Source organism: Pseudorasbora parva, chromosome 7, assembly GCF_024679245.1.
Source record: "Pseudorasbora parva isolate DD20220531a chromosome 7, ASM2467924v1, whole genome shotgun sequence".
NCBI classification, from domain to species: domain Eukaryota; kingdom Metazoa; phylum Chordata; class Actinopteri; order Cypriniformes; family Gobionidae; genus Pseudorasbora; species Pseudorasbora parva.
The window spans coordinates 4,945,974-4,968,201 of record NC_090178.1 but is presented as its reverse complement, the minus strand read 5'-3'; the positions used below and the strand labels follow the sequence as shown (position 1 = coordinate 4,968,201).

General features: G+C 37.3%; 1 protein-coding gene across 1 annotated transcript in view; it reads left to right on the top strand.

Moving 5' to 3' along the window:
• Nucleotides 1-22,228, top strand: part of ago1 (argonaute RISC component 1) — a 47,130-nt gene that overhangs the window by 10,094 nt on the left and 14,808 nt on the right. Inside the window, exons 2-7 of the mRNA XM_067447822.1 lie at nucleotides 7,509-7,695; nucleotides 12,905-13,025; nucleotides 14,046-14,227; nucleotides 16,519-16,655; nucleotides 16,750-16,884; nucleotides 20,393-20,480. Of these exons, the coding sequence (XP_067303923.1) occupies nucleotides 7,509-7,695; nucleotides 12,905-13,025; nucleotides 14,046-14,227; nucleotides 16,519-16,655; nucleotides 16,750-16,884; nucleotides 20,393-20,480 (850 nt within the window). The remainder of the gene's footprint in view (nucleotides 1-7,508; nucleotides 7,696-12,904; nucleotides 13,026-14,045; nucleotides 14,228-16,518; nucleotides 16,656-16,749; nucleotides 16,885-20,392; nucleotides 20,481-22,228) is intronic.

Below are 22,228 nucleotides of genomic sequence, written 5' to 3'. Positions count from 1 at the left end.
CTGAGTGACTGTCTGAGTGACTGTCTGAGTGACTGACTGATGGAGTGAGTGACTGATGGAGTGAGTGACTGACTGAGTGAGTGACTGACTGAGTGACTGACTGACTGTCTGAGTGACTGACTGACTGACTGTCTGAGTGACTGATTGACTGACTGATTGACTGACTGATTGACTGATTGACTGACTGAGTGACTGTCTGAGTGACTGTCTGAGTGACTGTCTGAGTGACTGTCTGAGTGACTGTCTGAGTGACTGACTGAGTGACTGATTGACTGAATTACTGATTGACTGAGTGACTGATTGACTGAGTGACTGAGAGACTGTTACTGTCTGAGTGACTGTCTGAGTGACTGACTGACTGACTGAGTGACTGACTGACTGAGTGAGAGAGAGAAAGAGAGACGGAGGGAGGAATATGCGTGCGTCTTTTAAATAGTATTAAAAAAATTAATGACAAAGCAATATGTGGCTGCCTGTGTTGACTGCTACTATATCGTTATCTGACTGACTGACTGACTGACTGACTGACTGACTGACTGACTGAGTGAGTGACTGATTGACTGACTGACTGACTGACTGACTGAGAGACTGTTAATGTCTGAGGGACTGTCTGAGGGACTGTCTGAGTGACTGACTGAGTGGCTGTCTGACTGACTGACTGACTGACTGACTGACTGACTGACTGACTGACTGTCTGAGTGACTGTCTGAGTGACTGACTTAGTGACTGACGGAGTGAGTGACTGACGGAGTGAGTGACTGACGGAGTGACTGACTTACAGAGTGACTGACTTACAGAGTGACTGACTTACAGAGAGACTGTCTGAGTGACTGTCTGAGTGACTGCCTGAGTGACTGCCTGAGTGACTGCCTGAGTGACTGAGTGACTGACTGAGTGACTGACTGAGTGACTGTCTGAGTGACTGCCTGAGTGACTGCCTGAGTGACTGCCTGAGTGACTGAGTGACTGACTGAGTGACTGACTGAGTGACTGACTGAGTGACTGACTGAGTGACTGACTGAGTGACTGACTGAGTGACTGTCTGAGTGACTGACTGATGGAGTGAGTGACTGACTGAGTGACTGACTGACTGTCTGAGTGACTGACTGACTGACTGACTGACTGACTGTCTGAGTGACTGATTGACTGACTGATTGACTGTCTGAGTGACTGTCTGAGTGACTGATTGACTGAGTGACTGACTGACTGAGAGACTGTCTGAGGGACTGTCTGAGGGACTGTCTGAGTGACTGACTGAGTGACTGACTGAGTGACTGACTGACTGAGTGAGAGAGAGAAAGAGACACGGAGGGAGGAATATGCGTGCGTCTTTTAAATAGTATTAAAAAAAAATAATGACAAGGCAATATGTGGCTGCCTGTGTTGACTGCTACTATATCGTTATCTGACTGACTGACTGACTGACTGACTGACTGACTGACTGACTGAGAGACTGTTAATGTCTGAGGGACTGTCTGAGGGACTGTCTGAGTGACTGACTTAGTGACTGACTGACTGACTGACTGACTTACTGTCTGAGTGACTGACTTAGTGACTGAGTGAGTGACTGACGGAGTGAGTGACTGACGGAGTGACTGACTGACAGAGTGACTGTCTGAGTGACTGTCTGAGTGACTGTCTGAGTGACTGACTGAGTGACTGACTGAGTGACTGACTGAGTGACTGTCTGAGTGACTGACTGAGTGACTGACTGAGTGACTGACTGAGTGACTGACTGAGTGACTGTCTGAGTGACTGTCTGAGTAACTGACTGACTGTCTGAGTGACTGATTGACTGACTGATTGACTGTCTGAGTGACTGACTGATGGAGTGAGTGACTGTCTGAGTGACTGACTGATGGAGTGAGTGACTGACTGAGTGACTGACTGACTGTCTGAGTGACTGACTGACTGACTGACTGACTGTCTGAGTGACTGTCTGAGTGACTGTCTGAGTGACTGATTGACTGAGTGACTGATTGACTGAGTGACTGACTGACTGAGAGACTGTCTGAGGGACTGACTGACTGAGTGACTGACTGACTGACTGACTGAGTGAGAGAGAGAAAGAGAGACGGAGGGAGGAATATGCGTGCATCTTTTAAATAGTATTAAAAAAATTAATGACAAAGCAATATGTGGCTGCCTGTGTTGATTCTGTGGCGGACCGGCACAAAATGTGTGGGAAACACTGTATTGGTTATCTGCCAATATATTGGTTATCTGCTACTATATCGTTATCTGCCAACATTTTGATTATATGCCACTATATTGGTTATATGCTACTAATTTGGTTATCTGCCACTATATCGGTTATCGACCACTATATCGGTTATCTGCCAATTAATCGGTTATCTGCCACTATATCGGTTATCTGCCATTATTACACGGCTCTGTGAAATACTTGATTCTGATTGGTCAATCGCGCATTCCAGCGGTATGTTATTTCCAGATAATACCCGTTTATACGGGTACTACGAGTTATCTTGACCGGTACTACTTCTATGCTTAACGCTGGCGCCATCTTGTGGCTTAAACAGCCGTGGGTTACAATGGAAGACTTCAAGGCAGGTTTCCTTTATAACGTTTTTAATATATTTAATACACAAACGCATCGATTCGAATCAGAAGGCTCTATTAACCCATAGGAGTCGTGTGGAGTACGTTATTTGACGGACAGCTGCTTTTTTTATGGACTTCAAAGACAACTACAACTAGCCTACTGCTTGGATTAACGTTAGCCTGGACTTTTAAAATATAACTCCGATTGTATTTGTCTGAAAGAAGAATGTCATATGATATACACCTATAAACATGAGGGTGAGTAAATCATAGGCTTGGTTTCATTTTTGGGTGAACTAACCCTTTCAGCATTCATTTTCAACATTTAGCAAGGGCATATGGCAAATCTTCAGCAATAGATTAAGGCTTAAAGCACTGTTTTTCTTCGCGGAAGCTTTGCGTAAGAGCTAATAAAAATTTAATCTCAAGACAATATTTTATGTCTAATAATTATTTATTTGAGACTACAAATAAACATATTGATTATATGCCACTATATTGGTTATCTGCCACTATATTGGTTATATACCACTATATCGGTTATCTGCCAATATATCGGTTATCTACCACTATGGTTATCTGCCAATATATCGGTTATCTGCCACTATATCAGTTATCTACCAATATATTGGTTATCTGCCATTATATTGGTTATCTACCACTATATCGGTTATCTGCCAATATATCGGTTATCTATCACTATGGTTATCTGCCACTATATCGGTTATCTGCCAATATATCGGTTATCTATCACTATGGTTATCTGCCACTATATCGGTTATCTGCCACTATATCGGTTATCTGCCAATATATCGGTTATCTATCACTATGGTTATCTGCCACTATATCGGTTATCTGCCACTATATCGGTTATCTGCCACTATATCGGTTATCTGCCACTATATCGGTTATCTGCCACTATATCGGTTATCTGCCACTATATCGGTTATCTGCCACTATATCGGTTATCTGCCAATATATCGGTTATCTATCACTATGGTTATCTGCCACTATATCGGTTATCTGCCACTATATCAGTTATCTACCAATATATTGGTTATCGGCTTTCAAATATAAAGAATTATCGATGTTTTCCAAAGTCTCAATTTTATCTCAATTTATATCAATTTATCAAAATGGGATAGATTAATGTATCTTAACGTGGAAATAAATCTCTCTCGTCAATTTGAAAATGAAACATTGAAATGCACTTAAGTTATGATGACTGCACAGACCCAACCCAGTGTTGTTACAAAGCTATTAAAAACCCTTTTTGTTTATTGAAATAAAGCTATAGATATTAAATTAAAAACTAAACTTAGAAAATGTTTAAATGGCAATTAATTGACTTTAAATACATTTAAGTTGAATTACTAAAAAAAAGATAAATAGAAAAAATCACAAAACAAAAAAATTAAAATATAAAAGTTAAAGCTATTTCAAAGTATTAATAAATACTGCAATATTATATAAAAGGTAACATTTTGGTTTAGGGTCTAATTCTCACTATTAATTATGCATGCATATTACTAGGATATTGGCTGTTTATTAGTCCTTATAAAGCGCATATTAATGCCTTATTCTGCATGATCATATTCTACATCCCATAATCCTAAATTTAACAACTACTTTACTAACCATTAATAATATCAAGATTATTAATGATATTGGCTGTTTATAAGTTACTCATAAATCCCATATTAATGCATGATCATATTCTACATTCCTTAATCCTATCCAATAACTAAACTTAACAACCTTACTAACTATTAATAAGCAGTAATTGGGAGTTTATTGAGGCAAAAGTGGTCATTAATCATGAGAATTGGACCCTAAACTAAAGTGTGACTATATAAATAATACTAGAATAACACCAGACCCAATAATATTCAAATTATTAAACTGTGTTTATTCTCATTGTAAATGTATTTTCTTTGATCTTTTGTTGATGCTTATGGTTTTTGAGGGTGAGGGCGGGTCAACTGTTGACTGTCCAATTTGACTAGCAAAGTGACAAATACATTTCCCAGCAAAACAAAGTATAGTTTGATTGGACACACAACCTTTGACAACAAATGCTTTCCTTCTCCATTTTAAATGTTGATAAGTATTTCTGGTTGAATGTGTATTACTCTTTTTCTAGGTGTCTTAAAGCACACAGCATCACTGCAGGAGTCACTGTAGTTTATCATTTCACAGGCCCGACTGACGAAACACTGATAGATACACAACTGTTCCAGTGAAGCAGGTTTGCTTTGGGCTTTATTAAACACAAAGCAACTGGAGATTGGAACAGGCTCTTTTTATTAGTGGGTGACTTCACAGAGCTGGGTCCAAAAGTCTGTTTCTGCTTTGCATCGTTTTCTAATGAACAAACACACACTTCGCTACACTGTTTAGCTTACATTGTGCTATATATTTGTGTACCCTACCATTCACCATTGGTACCATTTGTGGTCTGTATGATTTTTGTATAATTTTCTAAAAAGTTTCTAATGTTCACCAATGCTGCATTTATTTAATCCAAAAATACAGTAAAATTCTGAAATATTATAACAATTTAATGTATCCTTCAGAAATCATTCTAATATGAGAATTAGCTGCACATTAATCATTTCTTGTTGTTATTAATATTGAAAATATTTTTATAGAAACTGATAAATGAACAGCCAATAGCCTAGTAATATGGACGATTATAAACGAGTAGTTTATAACAAGTTTAATCTAAAGTGTTACGCATTTTGTGTTTTAATTAAACATTAAAACACTGTTGTGCAGCACAAAATTAATAATTTGAATACATTTTAAAAGGTTAAAGTGTTACCGCTGTTTTTAGGGTTGTAACGATACACTGGTGTCACGATTCGATATGTATCTCGATACTGAATTCACGATTCGATATGTATCTCGATACTGAACTCACGATACGATATGAATCTCGATACTGAACTCACGATACGATATGTATCTCTAGATACTGAACTCACGATACGATATGTATCTCGATACTGAACTCACGATACGATATGTATCTCGATACTGAACTCACGATACGATATGTATCTCTAGATACTGAACTCACGATACGATATGTATCTCGATACTGAACTCACGATTCGATATGTATCTCGATACTGAACTCACGATACGATATGTATCTCGATACTGAACTCACGAAACGATATGTATCTCGATACTGAACTCACGATACGATATGTATCTCGATACTGAACTCACGATTCGATATGTATCTCGATACTGAACTCACGATACGATATGTATCTCGATACTGAACTCACGATACGATATGTATCTCGATACTGAACTCACGATACGATATGTATCTCGATACTGAACTCACGATACGATATGTATCTCGATACTGAACTCACGAAACGATATGTATCTCGATACTGAACTCACGATACGATATGTATCTCGATATTTAAGCCAAAATAAACGTTTTTTCATCACATGAAGCCATTGTGTCTCTTCAGAAGCCTAAAGAATGTTTGGATTAGATACTCGATTAGTTATTTTTACTTGCCTTTATAACATTCTTTGCATCTTTTAAGTTTGAGAGGAATGGACTTTAAAAATGGAGGGACATAAATCCCTCAGGTTTCATAAAGAATATCTTCATTTGTGTTTGGAAGTTAAATGAAAAACGACACAATGGTGAGTACGTGATGACAGTTTACATTTGTGGTAGCCTACATTTGTTAATCCTAACCCTATCGTCATATTTTTATATCACGATATATTGTTACACCCCTAGCTGTTTTTGATAGTAAATTTGTATAAAACATAATTCATTAAAGATTTAAAAAAATAAAAGCATACAATTTTGTGGGGGGGGGGGGGGGGGATATAAAACAGGCCTTAATGTCATGCAACTCAAGTCTATTAAATATGAACAGATACGTAAATGCCGAAAAGAACAAACTATTTTTCATAACATTTTAGTATGGGGAACTTTTGCCTCAATAAACTCCCAATTACTGCTTATTAATAGTTAGTAAGGTAGTTAAGTTTAGGTATTGGGTGGATCATGGGATGTAGAATATGATCATGCAATAATATGTGCTTTACGAGTACTAATAAACAGTCAATATCCTAGTAATATGCATGATAATACACAACTAATTAATAGTGAGAATTGAACCGTAAAATAAAGTGTTACCGATAATGATTTTCAGGAATCTTTGATGAAAAGAAAGTACAAAACATAATTTATAAAATAAAAAAAAGGAACTTTTGATCAATTAAATGCATTCTAATTATAAAAGTGTAATTAAAAAAAAATTTTTTTTGACTGGTTGTATATTTGTGTAAATAAGTGAAACAGAAATAATTTTATTAACCTAAACCATTAGTTTGAATGTTTTGATGTTTCGTAATGTCTTAATATATAAACAATCAGATCTGTTGGTTGCAAATCACATTTGTATTGAAATATAAACCATTTTTGAGTCCGTTTCCAGCAATAAATATATTGTAAATTATATTTATATCCAGATAAATATATTGTGGTATACACTGCTAATGTGATTGATCTTAGAATATATATATATATATATATATAATATGTAACACTGGGCAAGATGTGAAAGTGCGGAAAGGCTTTCTCTTATTATCGAACGAGTAATGATTGTCAAAATTGATGTAGATTGCAGTTCACTCTTAAGTCCTTTTAGCCCCATCCTCCCTACTTTCTTTTATTCGTTTTTTCCTCCTTTTGCCTTTCCACCCCCTTCCCATTTTAGTCACCATCCTCTTTGTTCCTTTTCCTTGCTTTTGTCCCGTTTCCATACACACTCCTGTCACCATATCTCTAGTCCCATAATCCCCCAAACTCCCCCTGAACTCTTCCTTTCAGTGTGTCCCGCTCTTATAACCTTCTATCTGCTTAATGACCTCTGTGTGTGTGTGTCTGTGGTCCGCAGTGCCCGTCGGGCCGTACCCCCCACCCCTGCAGCAGGTGTTCCAGGCGCCCCGCAGGCCGGGCATGGGCACCGTCGGCAAACCCATCAAGCTGCTCGCCAACTACTTTGAGGTGGAGATCCCAAAAATGGATGTGTACCACTATGAAGTGGACATCAAACCTGATAAGTGTCCTCGGCGGGTCAACAGGTAAACATCCCGTCACCTTCAAAGGGCCACTGTCACTCCTAAGGGATTTTCAACATCATTGAATTTTGACTTAATATCAAATGTCATATAAATATAAAATAATTAGTGCTGTCAAATCGATTAATCGTGATGAACCTCATCTAACATAAAAGTTTGAAAATATGTAATATGTGTGTGTACATATACAGTAACGGTCAAATGTTTGGAAACATTACTATTTTTAATGTTTTTGAAATAAGTATTTAATGCTCATAAAGCCTGCTTTAATTTGATCAAAAATACAGAAAAAAAATTATATTCTGATTACAATTTTAAATAATGGTTTTCTATTTTGATATATTTTAAAATGTAATTTATTCCTGTGATCAAAGCTGAATGTTCATTCGAAGCATCATTACTCCAGTCTTCAGTGTCACATGATCCTTCGCAAATCATTCTGATATGAGGATTTATTATCAATGTTGGAAACTGTTGCTTAATATTTTTTATAACCTGATGGTTTTTCAGGATTCATTAATGAATAAAATGTGAAAAAAGAACAGCATTTAAATGGACAGCATTTATATAGCGCTTTTATCCAAAGCGCTTTACATTTTGGCCTCACATTCACCCATTCATACACCGACGGCGATGTCAGCCATGTAAGGCGCCATCCAGCTCGTCGGGAGCAGGTTAGGTGTCTTGCTCATGGACACCTCGACACTTGGTCAGGTGGAACCGGGGATCGAACCACCAACCTTGATGTTTGTAGACAATCTACATGAACCCCTGAGCCACTGCCACCCCCTATAGAAATATTCAAATAGAAATATTTTGTAACAATATACATTACCATTCAAAAGTTCAATTTAATAGATCCTTGCTAAATAAAAGTATAAATTTTTTCTCAAAATCACTGACCCCCGAACATTGATTGATGAACAGAAGAGACTTATTTTAAAAGCATTAGAAAGAGTAGTTTACACACACACACACACACACACACACACACACACACACACACACACACACACACACACACACACACACACACACACACACACACACACACACACACACACACACACACACACACACACACACACACACACACACATGTTGGTCTATGCGGTTTACAGGGACTCTCCATAGGCGTAATGGTTTTTATACCGTACAAACCGTATTTTCTATCCCCTTACACTGCCCCTGCCCCTAAACCTACCCATCACACACACACACACACACACACACACACACACACACACACACACACACACACACACACACACACACACACACACACACGATGCCATTAATTATGATTAATTATTTGACAGCATAAAAAATAATATAATAATATAAATGAATATATAAATATGAAAATAAAAATATAAAATAAAACTTACAAATTAAAATGGAAATTGAAAATATGAAAATAAAAGCTAATTAATAATTGTCCACATTTTCCTTTCCTCAATATGAATTGAGGTAAAGGTTCCCCTATTAAAATGAAATATTATAAGCCATTTCTCTGAAAGCCTTTGGATCAGGAGACTCAAGCCCGCAGATGTGCACGGCTCGGTGTGGCGAGGGCCAAAATATTTCAGTTTCCTCCCTTATGTAAAGCGTGACCTAGAAATAAACCTTCTCACGCTGTTCTCCCCTGGAAAGGTTTTAAGATGAAATGTCCTGGTCGATGTGCAGAGACAACGGCAGACTCCTGTTTATCCTGTAACTGTATTTCAGTTCGGCTTAGCCTTCTGCCTGCTGAGTTAAATACAACTTAAGCCTGGGTTATTCTTGACACGTCTGCACAAGTGTGAGGATGAGTGTGAGAAGTGACGTCTTCATGCCATCACCACTGCATGAGTGTGCATGAGCCAAGATAGTGCCCTTCAATGCTTTTGGACCCTTGAAAATCACATTTTTGAGGCAGAAAAGGATGCAAATAGATCTACGCTTACACAGTGAAATGGCCTGTTAAAGCTCATCAGTTGGTTTTTCTTTAGATTTATAGATGAAGTATTTTCCCACAACTTTTTAACACATTTTTTGTTAACCTAAATGCAATTAGATTTAATTAAAATACTGTAAATGTAAAGTTCATCATCTGGGGGTTTAAAATGTAGGTTTAATAAATCCATTTATAAAGTGTCACTGTCCTGTTGGCGGGATGCTCGGCTCTCTTTTGATCGCCTTTTTTCGTATCATATATTTTAGTAGTCATCATAAATTAGGTATCATTCGAAAGCTTACGAACTCAAAATGAAATGAAATCTGACGTTGCATTACCATGGAAACAGTACTCTACATTTTTCTAGCAGGCTCATCCGCTAGAGGGCGGTGTCATGTTTCATATTACAGAAATTATTTTAACTACTTTAAAATTAAATATTTTCTAATCTTGACAAAACACATATTATTGGAAAGGTCTGGGTTCAAGGTTCCATATTTAGTGAATATTTTGTGATAGTAGTGATATTTAGACAGAAATATTGTATTTGTTACAGGAAAATGCATCACAAAAACATTCAATGAAATGTGGATGACCCCCGGTGGGTATTTCTGGTACAGCGCCTAAACAAAATCCCAAATCCCAACAAAATGGGAACTTTAATTTTTGTGATATCAACTTCAAATTTGGAACATAACTTGTTAAGACATATAGCTTTGATTTTATAGTAATTTTATAGTATTTTTTTGTAAAATCTATATTTTATATAAAAGAAAATATTTAGTACAGTATTTTTTATTTACAGTAAATTCAAACTTCCATAACTTTTTCATACTTTCATCTTTTAAATGGCTTTCACTTCAACAATAATCTGCTGAGTCTCTTCTTTAAAACAAGATCAACTTAGGTTTAATATTACATTAAAAATAATTCTTGAATTACAGCCGTTTAAGTTTGCATAGTCCATTTTCATGTCTGTCCTCAAAAAGGGGGTTACAGTTAACCACTTCAGCTCTGCACCCCCTCTTGGACCCACCGGTGGGTCCAAAATTGCATCATCATAATCTTTTTTAAAAATCTATAACTGACGCACCACAAAACTAGACATATATGGTATCATTTGAAAGATTAGAACCTCAACTTTCTTAATAACCCAACAACTTCTGCATTTATATTACATAGAAGAAAATAATACGGTCTGAATTCGACCCCCCCCCCCCCCCCCCCCCCCCGCAAGGACCACCCCTTGAGAAAATCATGCAAATAATATAAAATTTCATATTTTTATCACACAAACACACCTAAAATACACAAGCCATATATCAAATGAAAGCTATCGGCCTCAGGAATATCGCTGAGTAGTTAATTTCACCAATTCAATAATTTACAGTAAGTTTATTATCAAAAGAATCACAAAGATGGAAATGACTCCTTTGAACAAGCAAACACATGAGTCATATTCCTGTTCGGATCACAAACTCGTTGTAAAGCTACTAGCCTCAACCCTATATCAGCTTGTTCCTTAGGTTGTTTGCTTCAAAATGAGACTATTTGTACATGTCTGTGAGCAAGTATGGCCAAATGACACTGTAAAATGTCACCGATGTCCAGATCAAAACATGTGATGCAGACAAATACTCTTTTTATTGCTAGTTTTGATTGTCGGTGTTAGCCACGATTTTTGATGATGTCATCACATATTGCATCATGCTACAGAAAAGCTGAGAATCTCAGCTCTTTATAAACATGTGGATCATGATTCTAGACCAATCAGAGCCCAAGATCTCCCTTTACAAAGTTGAAGAGGCGGAGCCTTCTTTTCGATTTCCTAGTGGCCAGTTGATGTCAATGGAGATGAGTAGGAGTTGTTAGACACTTTGGTCAGATAAATCTCAATAACTTTTATTTGCAAGGAGATATCAAGAAAATAATTTTTTCCCCTGTTTAGTGCTAAATTATAGAATCAACAGAAACTTCCAAAAAGCTTGGATCCCAAAATGATAAAAAAAAATAAAGATTTTTAAATAACAAATTAATTAAAAATAAATCAAAATATTTATTTTTTTATCTATGTTTATCATAAGATTGTGAATAGATACAATATAATATATGCAATATTCCACCACTGTGTTAAAATTTAGAGTTTTTTCTGTAAAATGAGACCATTTTTTATCAATTTACTCCAATGTATGTGGGTAGGGTGCTCTTTTAAATTCAGATATTCCTAATTCTCAAAAAAATGCAAAATGTGCTGCAGAGCTGAAGTGGTTAAGGGAGAAAATATATTAAAATGTTTTTTTTAATATCTTAATTAAAACACTACAGTTCAAATGTTTGGGGTAAAACCATTTTTAATACTCTTATTCAGCAAGGTCACATTCAATTGATCAAAAGTGACAGTAAAGAGTCAGACATTTATAATATTATAAAATGTATATTTCAAGTAAATGCTGTTCTGTTGAGGAATATACTATGTATATATATATATATATATCAAAAAACAATGTTTCAGTTTCCATAAAAATATGAAGCAGCACAACTGTTTTCAAAACTGATAATAATCATAAATGTTTCTTGAGCATCAAATCCTCATATGAGAATGATTAGTGAAGGATCATGTGACACTGAAGACTGGAGTAATGATGATACATTTATTTCATATAATATTTTCATATTTTATTTATAAATTTAAATTTATTAGGGCTTCTCAAGCCATAGACTCTTTTAAGAAAGAACTAAAAACCTTTCTTTTTAAACAAGCATTTTTTACTTTTTGCTAACTTTTTTTAAAGTGTTCTTTCCGGTTTTTAATTTTGTTTTATTTGTTTTATGTGTAGCACTTTGGGATTGTTTTTAACTATGAAAAGTTGGCTTTAATAAAAAATTTTAATAAAAATTTTTTTTTTAATAAAAATATATTATTATTATTATTATTATTATTATTATTAAATTCAGCTTTGATCACAGGAATAAATTACACTTTACTATATATTCACATAGAAAACACTTATTTTAATTTGTAATAATATTTCACAATATTGCTGTTTTTACTGTATTTTTGAACAAATTAATTCAGCCTTGGTGAGCAGAATATATTAAAAAAATATATTTTTTAAATTGTCCAAAATGTCCATGTATGTATTTATATATTTGCCTGTGGTTGTGTATTGAGTGGGATATTATGTTATACAGCCAGTCTGTCGTCATCACAGAATAATGTTTTGGTCAGGTTTTATAAAGCATGAATAATCACAGTTAAATTGTGACCCTTTACAGGGAGGTTGTGGAATACATGGTCCAACATTTCAAACCGCAGCTCTTTGGTGACCGGAAGCCAGTGTACGATGGGAAGAAGAATATCTACACCGTTTTAGCGTTACCTATAGGCAGCGAAAAGGTATGTAAAGGATTTAATTGAGAAGATGGTGAGGATGTGATTCACAATATATTTATGATGACTGCTGGTGTAATAAATTATGGAAACTTTGCGACTATTTTATGTGATTTTATTTGACTATTAAAGGTACACTGTAACAAATTTAAATAATGAGTCAATATGTCATCAATTCTTAAAGCTGCAGTCCGTAACTTTTTGGGGTTAAAAATGATCCCAAATTGATTTTTGAGCAAGTACATAACCAGCCCGTGTTCAAAACTATCCTTACCAGAGCCCGATTCAGAACAGTAAGATTGTAATAATGTGTTATCATTTGAGTGGTACTGGTGGAGCATGTCTTTGTGTCATTACTTCGTGTCTGTAAACATAAAGGAGTACGGCTAGTAGTCGTATCGCATGTGAGGATGCTGCAGGTGGCGGATCATTTATAACCTTTTCTCACAGCAGCTGGAAAAATTAAACTAGTCATTTTGATTGTGGATAATCCAGAAATGTCCAAATGACAATCATCAGTGACAACTGGAGATTCACCTGTATTCAAAAGCAGAGTACACTGTACAAAAACTGAAATCTACAGGTAACGCTAATACACACTAAATACACAGTCCCGCAAAGCTAATGTTGCTGACATTAACAATTTGACCACAAAGTATAACAATAATAATAATTTGCACGGTTTGATGTGAATTAAAATTCGTGTTTTGCTCATACTTCCAATATGTAGAATCTGTGATTCTGAAGTACAGTCTCCACACTGGTGCGGTGAATGATTAACAGCCACACACACACCTCAAAACATTAGATTCATCCGCGCTGAGGAGCCGTGCCGATGCACAGCCCACGTAAAGATGCAAATTCCACAAATAACTGCAATTGCAGGTTTCAAACAGAGATGGCAATAAAGGTGGAAAACTTATGGACTGCAGCTTTAAATTTCCTATACATTCCTGTCATGTTTTGAATTATAATTCGTGTAATTTCATGCTCATCTCATTCTGGACCTCTTATTTCATGTTGTAGGTTGACTTTGAGGTGACCATCCCTGGAGAGGGGAAAGATCGCATCTTTAAAGTGTCCATTCGTTGGCTGGCCAAGGTGTCGTGGAGGCTGCTGCAGGAGACGCTGGTCAGTGGGCGTCTTCAGGTCCCGCTGGACTCTGTCCAAGCCCTGGATGTGGCCATGAGACATCTGGCCTCCATGAGGTACGCTGGTCATGGCCTTACAGGGCACAGGCATCCTCTGGCCCTATGATTTCCGCGATGCACAAAATGCAGACAGAATCGCGAAATCCAGTCTAGAAAATGCAATTTATTATATAACAAGGAATGTCATGGAATTTGGCAAATTTTGGAGAGTCGAATCGCAATATGGATGTGTCCAGGAATATTGAAGTGCAAAAGATTTGTGTTTAGGCAATTTTGTCTACTATACATACTCAAACCTGCCCATTATTATGAAACTGAAACCCTATTGTAACCATCATTATCATTATTAATAGTAATACCAAATTAAAAATTGTTTTAAGGAATAGCATACATTTTGTCTTCCATTTCAATTACATTTTAAAAGATTAATTAAATAGTATGTTTTTTAATGTCTAGAATACAACTGTGATCCGCACTCAAAATTATAAAATTCAAGTTCGAAAACAAAAATGTCGCTTTATTTAATATTTTTTCGCGTTATTCAAATGGGGGAATGATCAAACAGAGGAAGGCCTGTGAGCCGAAACACAGCCTGTGAGTGTATTACTCCCCTGTGAATGTGGAGAAATATTAAATAAAGTGACTAAAACAATTGTGAATTTTGAGTGCAAATCGCAGCTGTATTCTTAAAGGGTTATTAGTTCACCCAAAAATGAAATTTATGTCATTAATGACTTTGTCTAATGACCCTAATGTCGCTCCTCACCCGTAAGACCTCCGTTCATCTTCACACACAGTTTAAGATATTTTATATTTAGTCCGACAGTGTATGCAAGTGTATGCACACTATACTGTCCATGTCCAGAAAGGGAATAAAAACATCATCAAAGTAGTCCATATGAGACATCAGTGGGTTAATTAGAGTCTCTTGAAGCATCGAAAACGTTTATTTGAGGTTTGAAAACAAACGCAGAAGAGAAGATAATGCTGAATAAAGTCGTAGTTTTTGTTATTTTTGGACCCAAATGTATTTTGGATGCTTCAAGAGATTCTAATTAACCCACTGATGTCTCATATGGACTACTGTGATGATGTTTTTATTCCCTTTCTGGACATGGACAGTATAGTGTGCATACACTTAGATACGCTGTCGGTCTAAATATAAAATATCTTAAACTGTGTGTGAAGATGAACAGAGGTCTTACGAGTGTGGAATGACATTAGGGTGAGGAGTTAATTAAAGTAAAATTAAAGTAATTAAATAGATTTACACATCAGAACAGGATAAGGAGGTATGAGATGAGAGAGCGTGGTGCAGACGTCATTTTTTATTAATACATTTGTGTTAAATCATAAATTCAGAAAAATGTAAACAAAAAAATAAAATCTGGAAAAGTAAAACATTTCATAAGGCCCTATTATTGTCAAACATTTTTTAAAATATCCATATTATGCTATTTTAAAGAGTCCTAATTTTGTTTTGGAGTCTCCTTCAACAAGTATACATGCATCAAAGGTCAAAAAAACGTAAATTTTCTCATTATATATTGCAGAATCAGCTCTTTTCTCACTGTGTCTGAAATGGTTCGATAAAGGATCTGGTCTCTCTAAACTCCTCCTTTCCATGAGCTACTCTGCTCTGATTGGTCGGATGGCCCAGTCTGTCGTTATTGGTCTACTCTGCTCTGATTGGTCGGATGGCCCAGTCTGCCGTGATTGGTCTACTCTGCTCTGATTGGTCGGATGGTCCAGTCTGTTGTGATTAGTCTACTCTACTCTGATTGGTCAGAAGGCCCAGTTTATCATTGGTCGACCGCTTACAGCGCATGACAGCAAACACACATTACCATATCTGAATTTCAGCTGCTGAGGCTTCCTAGGCACTTGGTACACAGTGATATAAACATTAATGAAGGCGTTGGTTTTACCATATCAATTCAAGCCCAAGTTTCATTCTTCAGAAGTGCATCAAAGTAGATTTTCATTGCAGAAAACAGCATTTTTGCAACATGAACAACACAAACCAACTCTTTCAGTCTCAGCTTCAATGACAGTGTTTGAGGGCGGGGCAAAGCAGACGTTGTTCGTGGGCAGCCAATGAGGACCATAGTCTGACGTTATGCAAATTTGCTACAAACCTACGTGGGTGCATACAAGATGAAAGACTGGAATTACTAACGGCTCATTTTTTTAGGCAGAATCTCTTCTTTCTTTTTGGAGAATATAACATTATTTGTTGTGTACTTTGATCTTTAAAATATTGCAGACCTTTTACATTCACAAACAGCTTTATTACACACTTAAGTAAGATTTGGAGCTATTGAACCATCCTTCTTTCTCATTTGCAGGTACACTCCAGTGGGCCGCTCCTTCTTTTCCCCTCCTGAAGGATACTACCATCCTCTGGGTGGAGGCAGGGAGGTGTGGTTCGGCTTCCACCAGTCTGTTCGGCCAGCCATGTGGAAGATGATGCTCAACATTGACGGTACGACGCCACAGCTTTTTTTACTCTTGATTGCTCACTGATTTAATGTCAGTCAATGTTTTATACTTAAATGTACAACATTTTTTGTCTTCAGTATCTGCAACAGCCTTTTATAAAGCTCAGCCTGTCATTGAGTTCATGTGTGAAGTTCTGGACATCCGCAACATCGATGAGCAGCCGAAGACACTTACTGACTCGCAAAGGGTCCGTTTCACAAAGGAGATCAAAGGTGGGTTTATCCTTCATTTTGAAATCCTTAGCAACTGTCTAGCAACAATTTAATAATCATAAAACAGCCTGGCAAACAATCAGAAAATGTAAAGTGTTTTTGTTTTTGGTGTAACGATACACAACAATTATGGTTTGGTATGTACTCCAGTATTGAAGTCACAGTTCGGTATGTTTTTGATAAGGCAAGGGGAAAAACATTTAAAGTGCTTTACTTATGGTTGCAAAATACACTATGTTGCCAAAAGTTTTGGGACACCCCTCCAAATCACTGAATTCAGGTGTTTCAATCACTTCATGACCACAGGTGTATAAATCAAGACGCTTCTACACACATTAGTGAAAGAATGGGTCGCTCTCAGGAGCTCAGTGAACTCAAGCATGGGACCGTGATAGGTCGCCACCTGTGCAATAAGTCCATTCCTGATATTTCCTCAATACTAAATATTCTACACTCAACTGTTAGTGGGATTATAACAAAGTGGAAGCAACTCAGTCATGAAGTGATAGGGCACGTAAAATCAAGTTCAAGAGTTTTATTTGTCACATACACAGTTATACAGAATACAACCGGCAGTTAAATGTAAACCTCGAGAAACAAAAGAGTGTAGAATAATAAATAAAAGCAAAGTCTCAGAGGAGCGACCTGAACGGCGACCGAACACGGCGGCGCCATCTTCCAAAAAAAATAAAATAAAATAAAATAAAATCACAGAGCAGGGTCAGCACATGCTGAGGGTCACAGTGCACAGAAGTCACCAACTTTCTGCAGAGTTAATAGCTACAGAACTTCAAACTTTTGTGTCCTTCAGATGAGCTCAAGAACAGTGTGTAGAGAGCTTCATGGAATGGGTTTTTCCATGGCTGAGCAGTTCATCCAAACCTTACATCACCAGTGGAGTAAAGCAGCCGCCACTGGACTCTAGAGCAGTGAGACGTGTTCTCTGAGCGACCAATCACGCTTCTCTGTCAGACAGTCCAATGGACGAGCCTGGGTTTGGTATTTGCCAGGAGAACGGGACTTCCCTGACTGCATTGTGACTAGTGTAAATTTTGGTGGAGGGAGGGTTATGGTGTGGGGTTGTTTTTCAGGTGTTGGGCTTGGCCCCTTAGTTCCAGTGAAATGAACTCTTAATGCTTCAGTATACAAAGACATGTTGGACAATTACATGCACCTAACTTTGTGGGAACAGTTTGGGGATGGCCCCTTCCTGTCCCAACATGACTGCGCTCCAGTGCACAAAGCATCGGTCCATAAAGACATGGATGAGTGAGTTTGGTGTGGAGGAACTGGCCTGGCCTGCACAGAGTCCTGAGCTCAACCCGATAGAACAGCTTTGGGATGAATTAGAGCGGAGACTGAGAGCCAGGCCTTCTCGTCCAACATCAGTGCCTGACCTCACAAACGCGCTTCTAGAAGAATGGTCAAAAATCCCCATAAACACACTCCTAAACCTTGAGGAAAGCCTTCCCAGAAGAGCTGAAGCTGTTAGAGCTACAAAGGTTGGGCCAACTCCAGATTAAACCCTACAGATTAAGAAAGGAATGTCATTAAGGTTTATGTGCATGGAAAGGCAGGCGTCCCAAAACATTTGCCAATATATTGTATGTTGGCAAAATTTATATTTTAGTCAAAATTATTGTGCTCTGTCTGCTTGACGTGCACTGGTGCTCATTCACTGAAGTTTAACAGAGACTCGCTTGCTGTTAGCCTTAATGCAAAATGGAGATACTCATGTACATTTCTAACACTTACAGATAAAGGATACAACAAAGTTACTCACTGAGGAAAACAAGTGTGTCACCATAAAAATAAAAACAGAAAATTATTCTTTATCTTAAATGGGATTGTGCAGTATTAGTTATAAATAATTTATGCACATCATTATTTTTTTTTATTCATATGCTTCGTAATCTTGAATCAGAATAACTGCCCCTCCCTCTCTCAGCGACATCTCTTTTCAGATAATGAGGGCGGGGCAACCTGTCAATCAAATGAGATCCACCAAAAGCAAACCACAACCATGCAATCAATTCCCCACAGATGCCCCGCCCTACATTTGTTCTTATTCCAGAAGCCGTTTCACTCAGATATACGTCACAAATAAAGAGGAAAAGATTATCACAGCTTCTGTTTCATGCTGACTTAAGCATTAAACAGCGCACACATATGACATGACTCATGAGGGCAAGCCGCTTTAAACTGTATGCTCTTAAGTGAGTTTGAAGCACTTAATATAAAGCACATATCATGTTTAGGATAACTCAGATCATGCACTTCTCACACAGCAGTTCACTCGGTGTCTTTTATTGTTTTGCAGATGCATTCACATCAAAGTTTATCAATATAAACAATATTATCCCATCCAAGGGGGAAACTTGAGAGTATCAAATTTGACTCCGCTCACAAATGCATGCCGAACCAAAAGCCCCGTACCTGAACATTTTCTGTGTGAATTTGTACTTTTGTGAATTTGTACATTTTGAGATAAAGTATCAGGTGAGGTCATTGGATGATCTCAGCATCCTGCCATGGATTTGCCTTAATTTACTTGTTAAATTGAATTAGATGAGTCATTTTGATATTGTGCTTTAATGCAGAAATCAATTTAAAGGGCTCCTATTATGCTTTTTCACGTGTTCTGCTTTCTTCCAAAGCACAAAGTCCTTCCAGCGGGAGTTCTTCTCTATATCAGTGTCAATGTTTCTGAACTTCCTGAAATCCCTCCTTTATAGTCTTGAGTTTTCTTCCAGGAAAATTCCCTGAATTAAATAATTCATATGCAGAATAAAGGGGCAGGTTGAGTTAATTAGTAGTGTGTTGAACTGGCGGTTATGGTAAGGGGCGGGATATTTCCCAAACACGCTGGAAGCGCTTGACCAGTCACAAAACACTGCTCCAGCCGACCAATCAGAGCACATTGTGCTTTTCAGAAGGAGGGGCTTGATAGTGACAGGAACTAAACCGAACGTTACTGACAGATAAGGAAGAGAGGAGCTGCATCAAATTATGAAAAAATTATGAAAAAAACATGTTTAACCATGAAAATCTATTCTAGTAGAGCCCCAAAACAATATCAAGACTTTGAAAAAGGGCATGATAGGTCTTTTATAAATCAGTGATGTAATCCAAAATTCTGACTTGTTTTCATGGATTCCAAAGGGAATTATTGTGGATCAGCTCTTCTTTTTGGTCTTTTACTGAATCCTGTAATTGCTACCCTGCTGTGGCTGTGAGTGCTGCCCAGTTTCTGTACTTCACACTAGTGAAATGGTGCTGGTTCTGGTGCAGGGAACTGCAAAATAAATTGGCTAGAGGAGCAACATGACAAAAACAGAAACGTAGTGTCTGTCAATTAAACCTAATGCTTGAAGAGTAGTCCGATTTGTTGATTTGTAATGCATGCAGTCTAGTTTTGCAGTTTGAGTTGCTAATGTTTTGAAAACTTTAAATAATAATAGCCATAACAACCTATATTTGTGTGTTTTGTTCTGGTGGACATTTCCAGGTCTGAAGGTGGAGGTCACGCACTGTGGTCAAATGAAAAGGAAGTACCGTGTCTGCAACGTCACTCGTCGCCCTGCTAGTCACCAAACGTGAGTATAGTTCTGGGAACGGAACAATACTTTAATTTTCATCCTATAGGAGTTCAAACTAGGCGTTGCACAGACTTTAAAGGGGTACTTCAGCGCTGGGAAGATGAATCTGTATTTAAACTGGGTCATCAATGTAGTAGAAATGTGAAATTATTTTTGAATTTGGTGCCTTCTAGACTGAGAAAAGACAGAAAATGTATTTTTGTCTCATGGGGATGAAAGACTACAAATCCCAGAATGCTTCGCTGCCCTGTGAGGCCATTCCCAAAGCCACCAACTGGATAACTGTGACTGAGTTGGAGAAGACACTACAATTAAAAACTGAACGTGTCTGTTTAATATAATGAGTGAGTCGCCGCGCGAGTATCACAGCACTGAGCACTAACTGTAGGAGTCAGATAAACGAGCTGATGAGCTCTCGTGATGAGAGCTGAGGTTATCGCGACTACACTCGCGGCATACATTCACAACACGAGCTCAGTCTGGCGCGTTTCAGTTCATGCCTTTGCAAGCTTAACTTTTTTACAGAAATTAATTTGAGAAGTTAAAAGACTTACATTGCTCACCATAGCTCCGTTTAAATGAGTGCCTGTAGCTGCCAGCTGAGCTCTGAGTGTGATCTCCATCCCTCAGCGCGGGTTCAAAACATGCGGAAATGGCTCCCTCTGCTGGCTGTAGTCTTTAGCCTTTGGCCAAACATTCCTCCTATGATGCAAATATCGTCAATTTGCATCATAGGAGGAATTTTTCCAGAAATAAAATGCATAAATCTCTTGTCTCGGGGGATATAAGGGGGGAAACCACAATCATTTGAATATACTCCAGGGTTTCTACTGATACAAAGCCATATGCTAATCGCTAAAGTAACCCTTTAATGCTCTGTTATGACACTTTAAGCTTGATGTAAACTAGTTGCTGATCATGGCCTATAAAGGGCGCAACAGGATAAGAAATCTATGAAGTTCACTTTTACACTCCGTTTTCAAACAGTTAAAATGAAAAATAAATGCAATATATATGTTTGATTTTACCATCTGGATGCTCAAAATTGATAATGTGAATGCATGTTTTAAACAGCTTATTGTACGTTAATCGCCGCTCTAAACTAATGCGGCATTGCGTTGTAACACACACACATACAGACAGTAGCTTGCACAGCACATGCAGATGATCAAGTGTGAACAGAAACATTCAGTAGCACAGACAATTACTGTCAACACTGTTCTGTGATTTATCAGTAAAATAAATTAGAAACTGAAAAATTCTAGCATATGTTTCTTAATAATTGAAACCCACAGCTTCACTATTAGTAGAGAGACACTGGCAGGTAGAATTAATTCACACTCTCTCACTAATGCATTCATGTAAATGTAATCTTTACTGGGCTACTTTATCTGTATCTGGTTCAGAACAAGCAGAAATCTGTGAGAACTATAACGACCCAAAGACAAAAGAGCTGATAAAAATAAGCTGTTATGTAGGAAAAATATGTCTCATGCCATAGCATGTCCCTTAAAGACATCTTCAGCGACTAGTCAACTCAACTTTAATCACATAAATGTCGACTTTAAACAATATCGTCGTTCAACCCATAATTCACAATTTTTCATAATGTCCATTCTTTGAGTTAGTTTTGATATTTGACATAGTGATGCCCTGAAATTCCAGCAACTGAAAATATTTGTCAGAAAATAAATTTATGGCTGTGGTCAAAACAGTTTTGGAGGAACTGAAATGGTGTCGTTTAA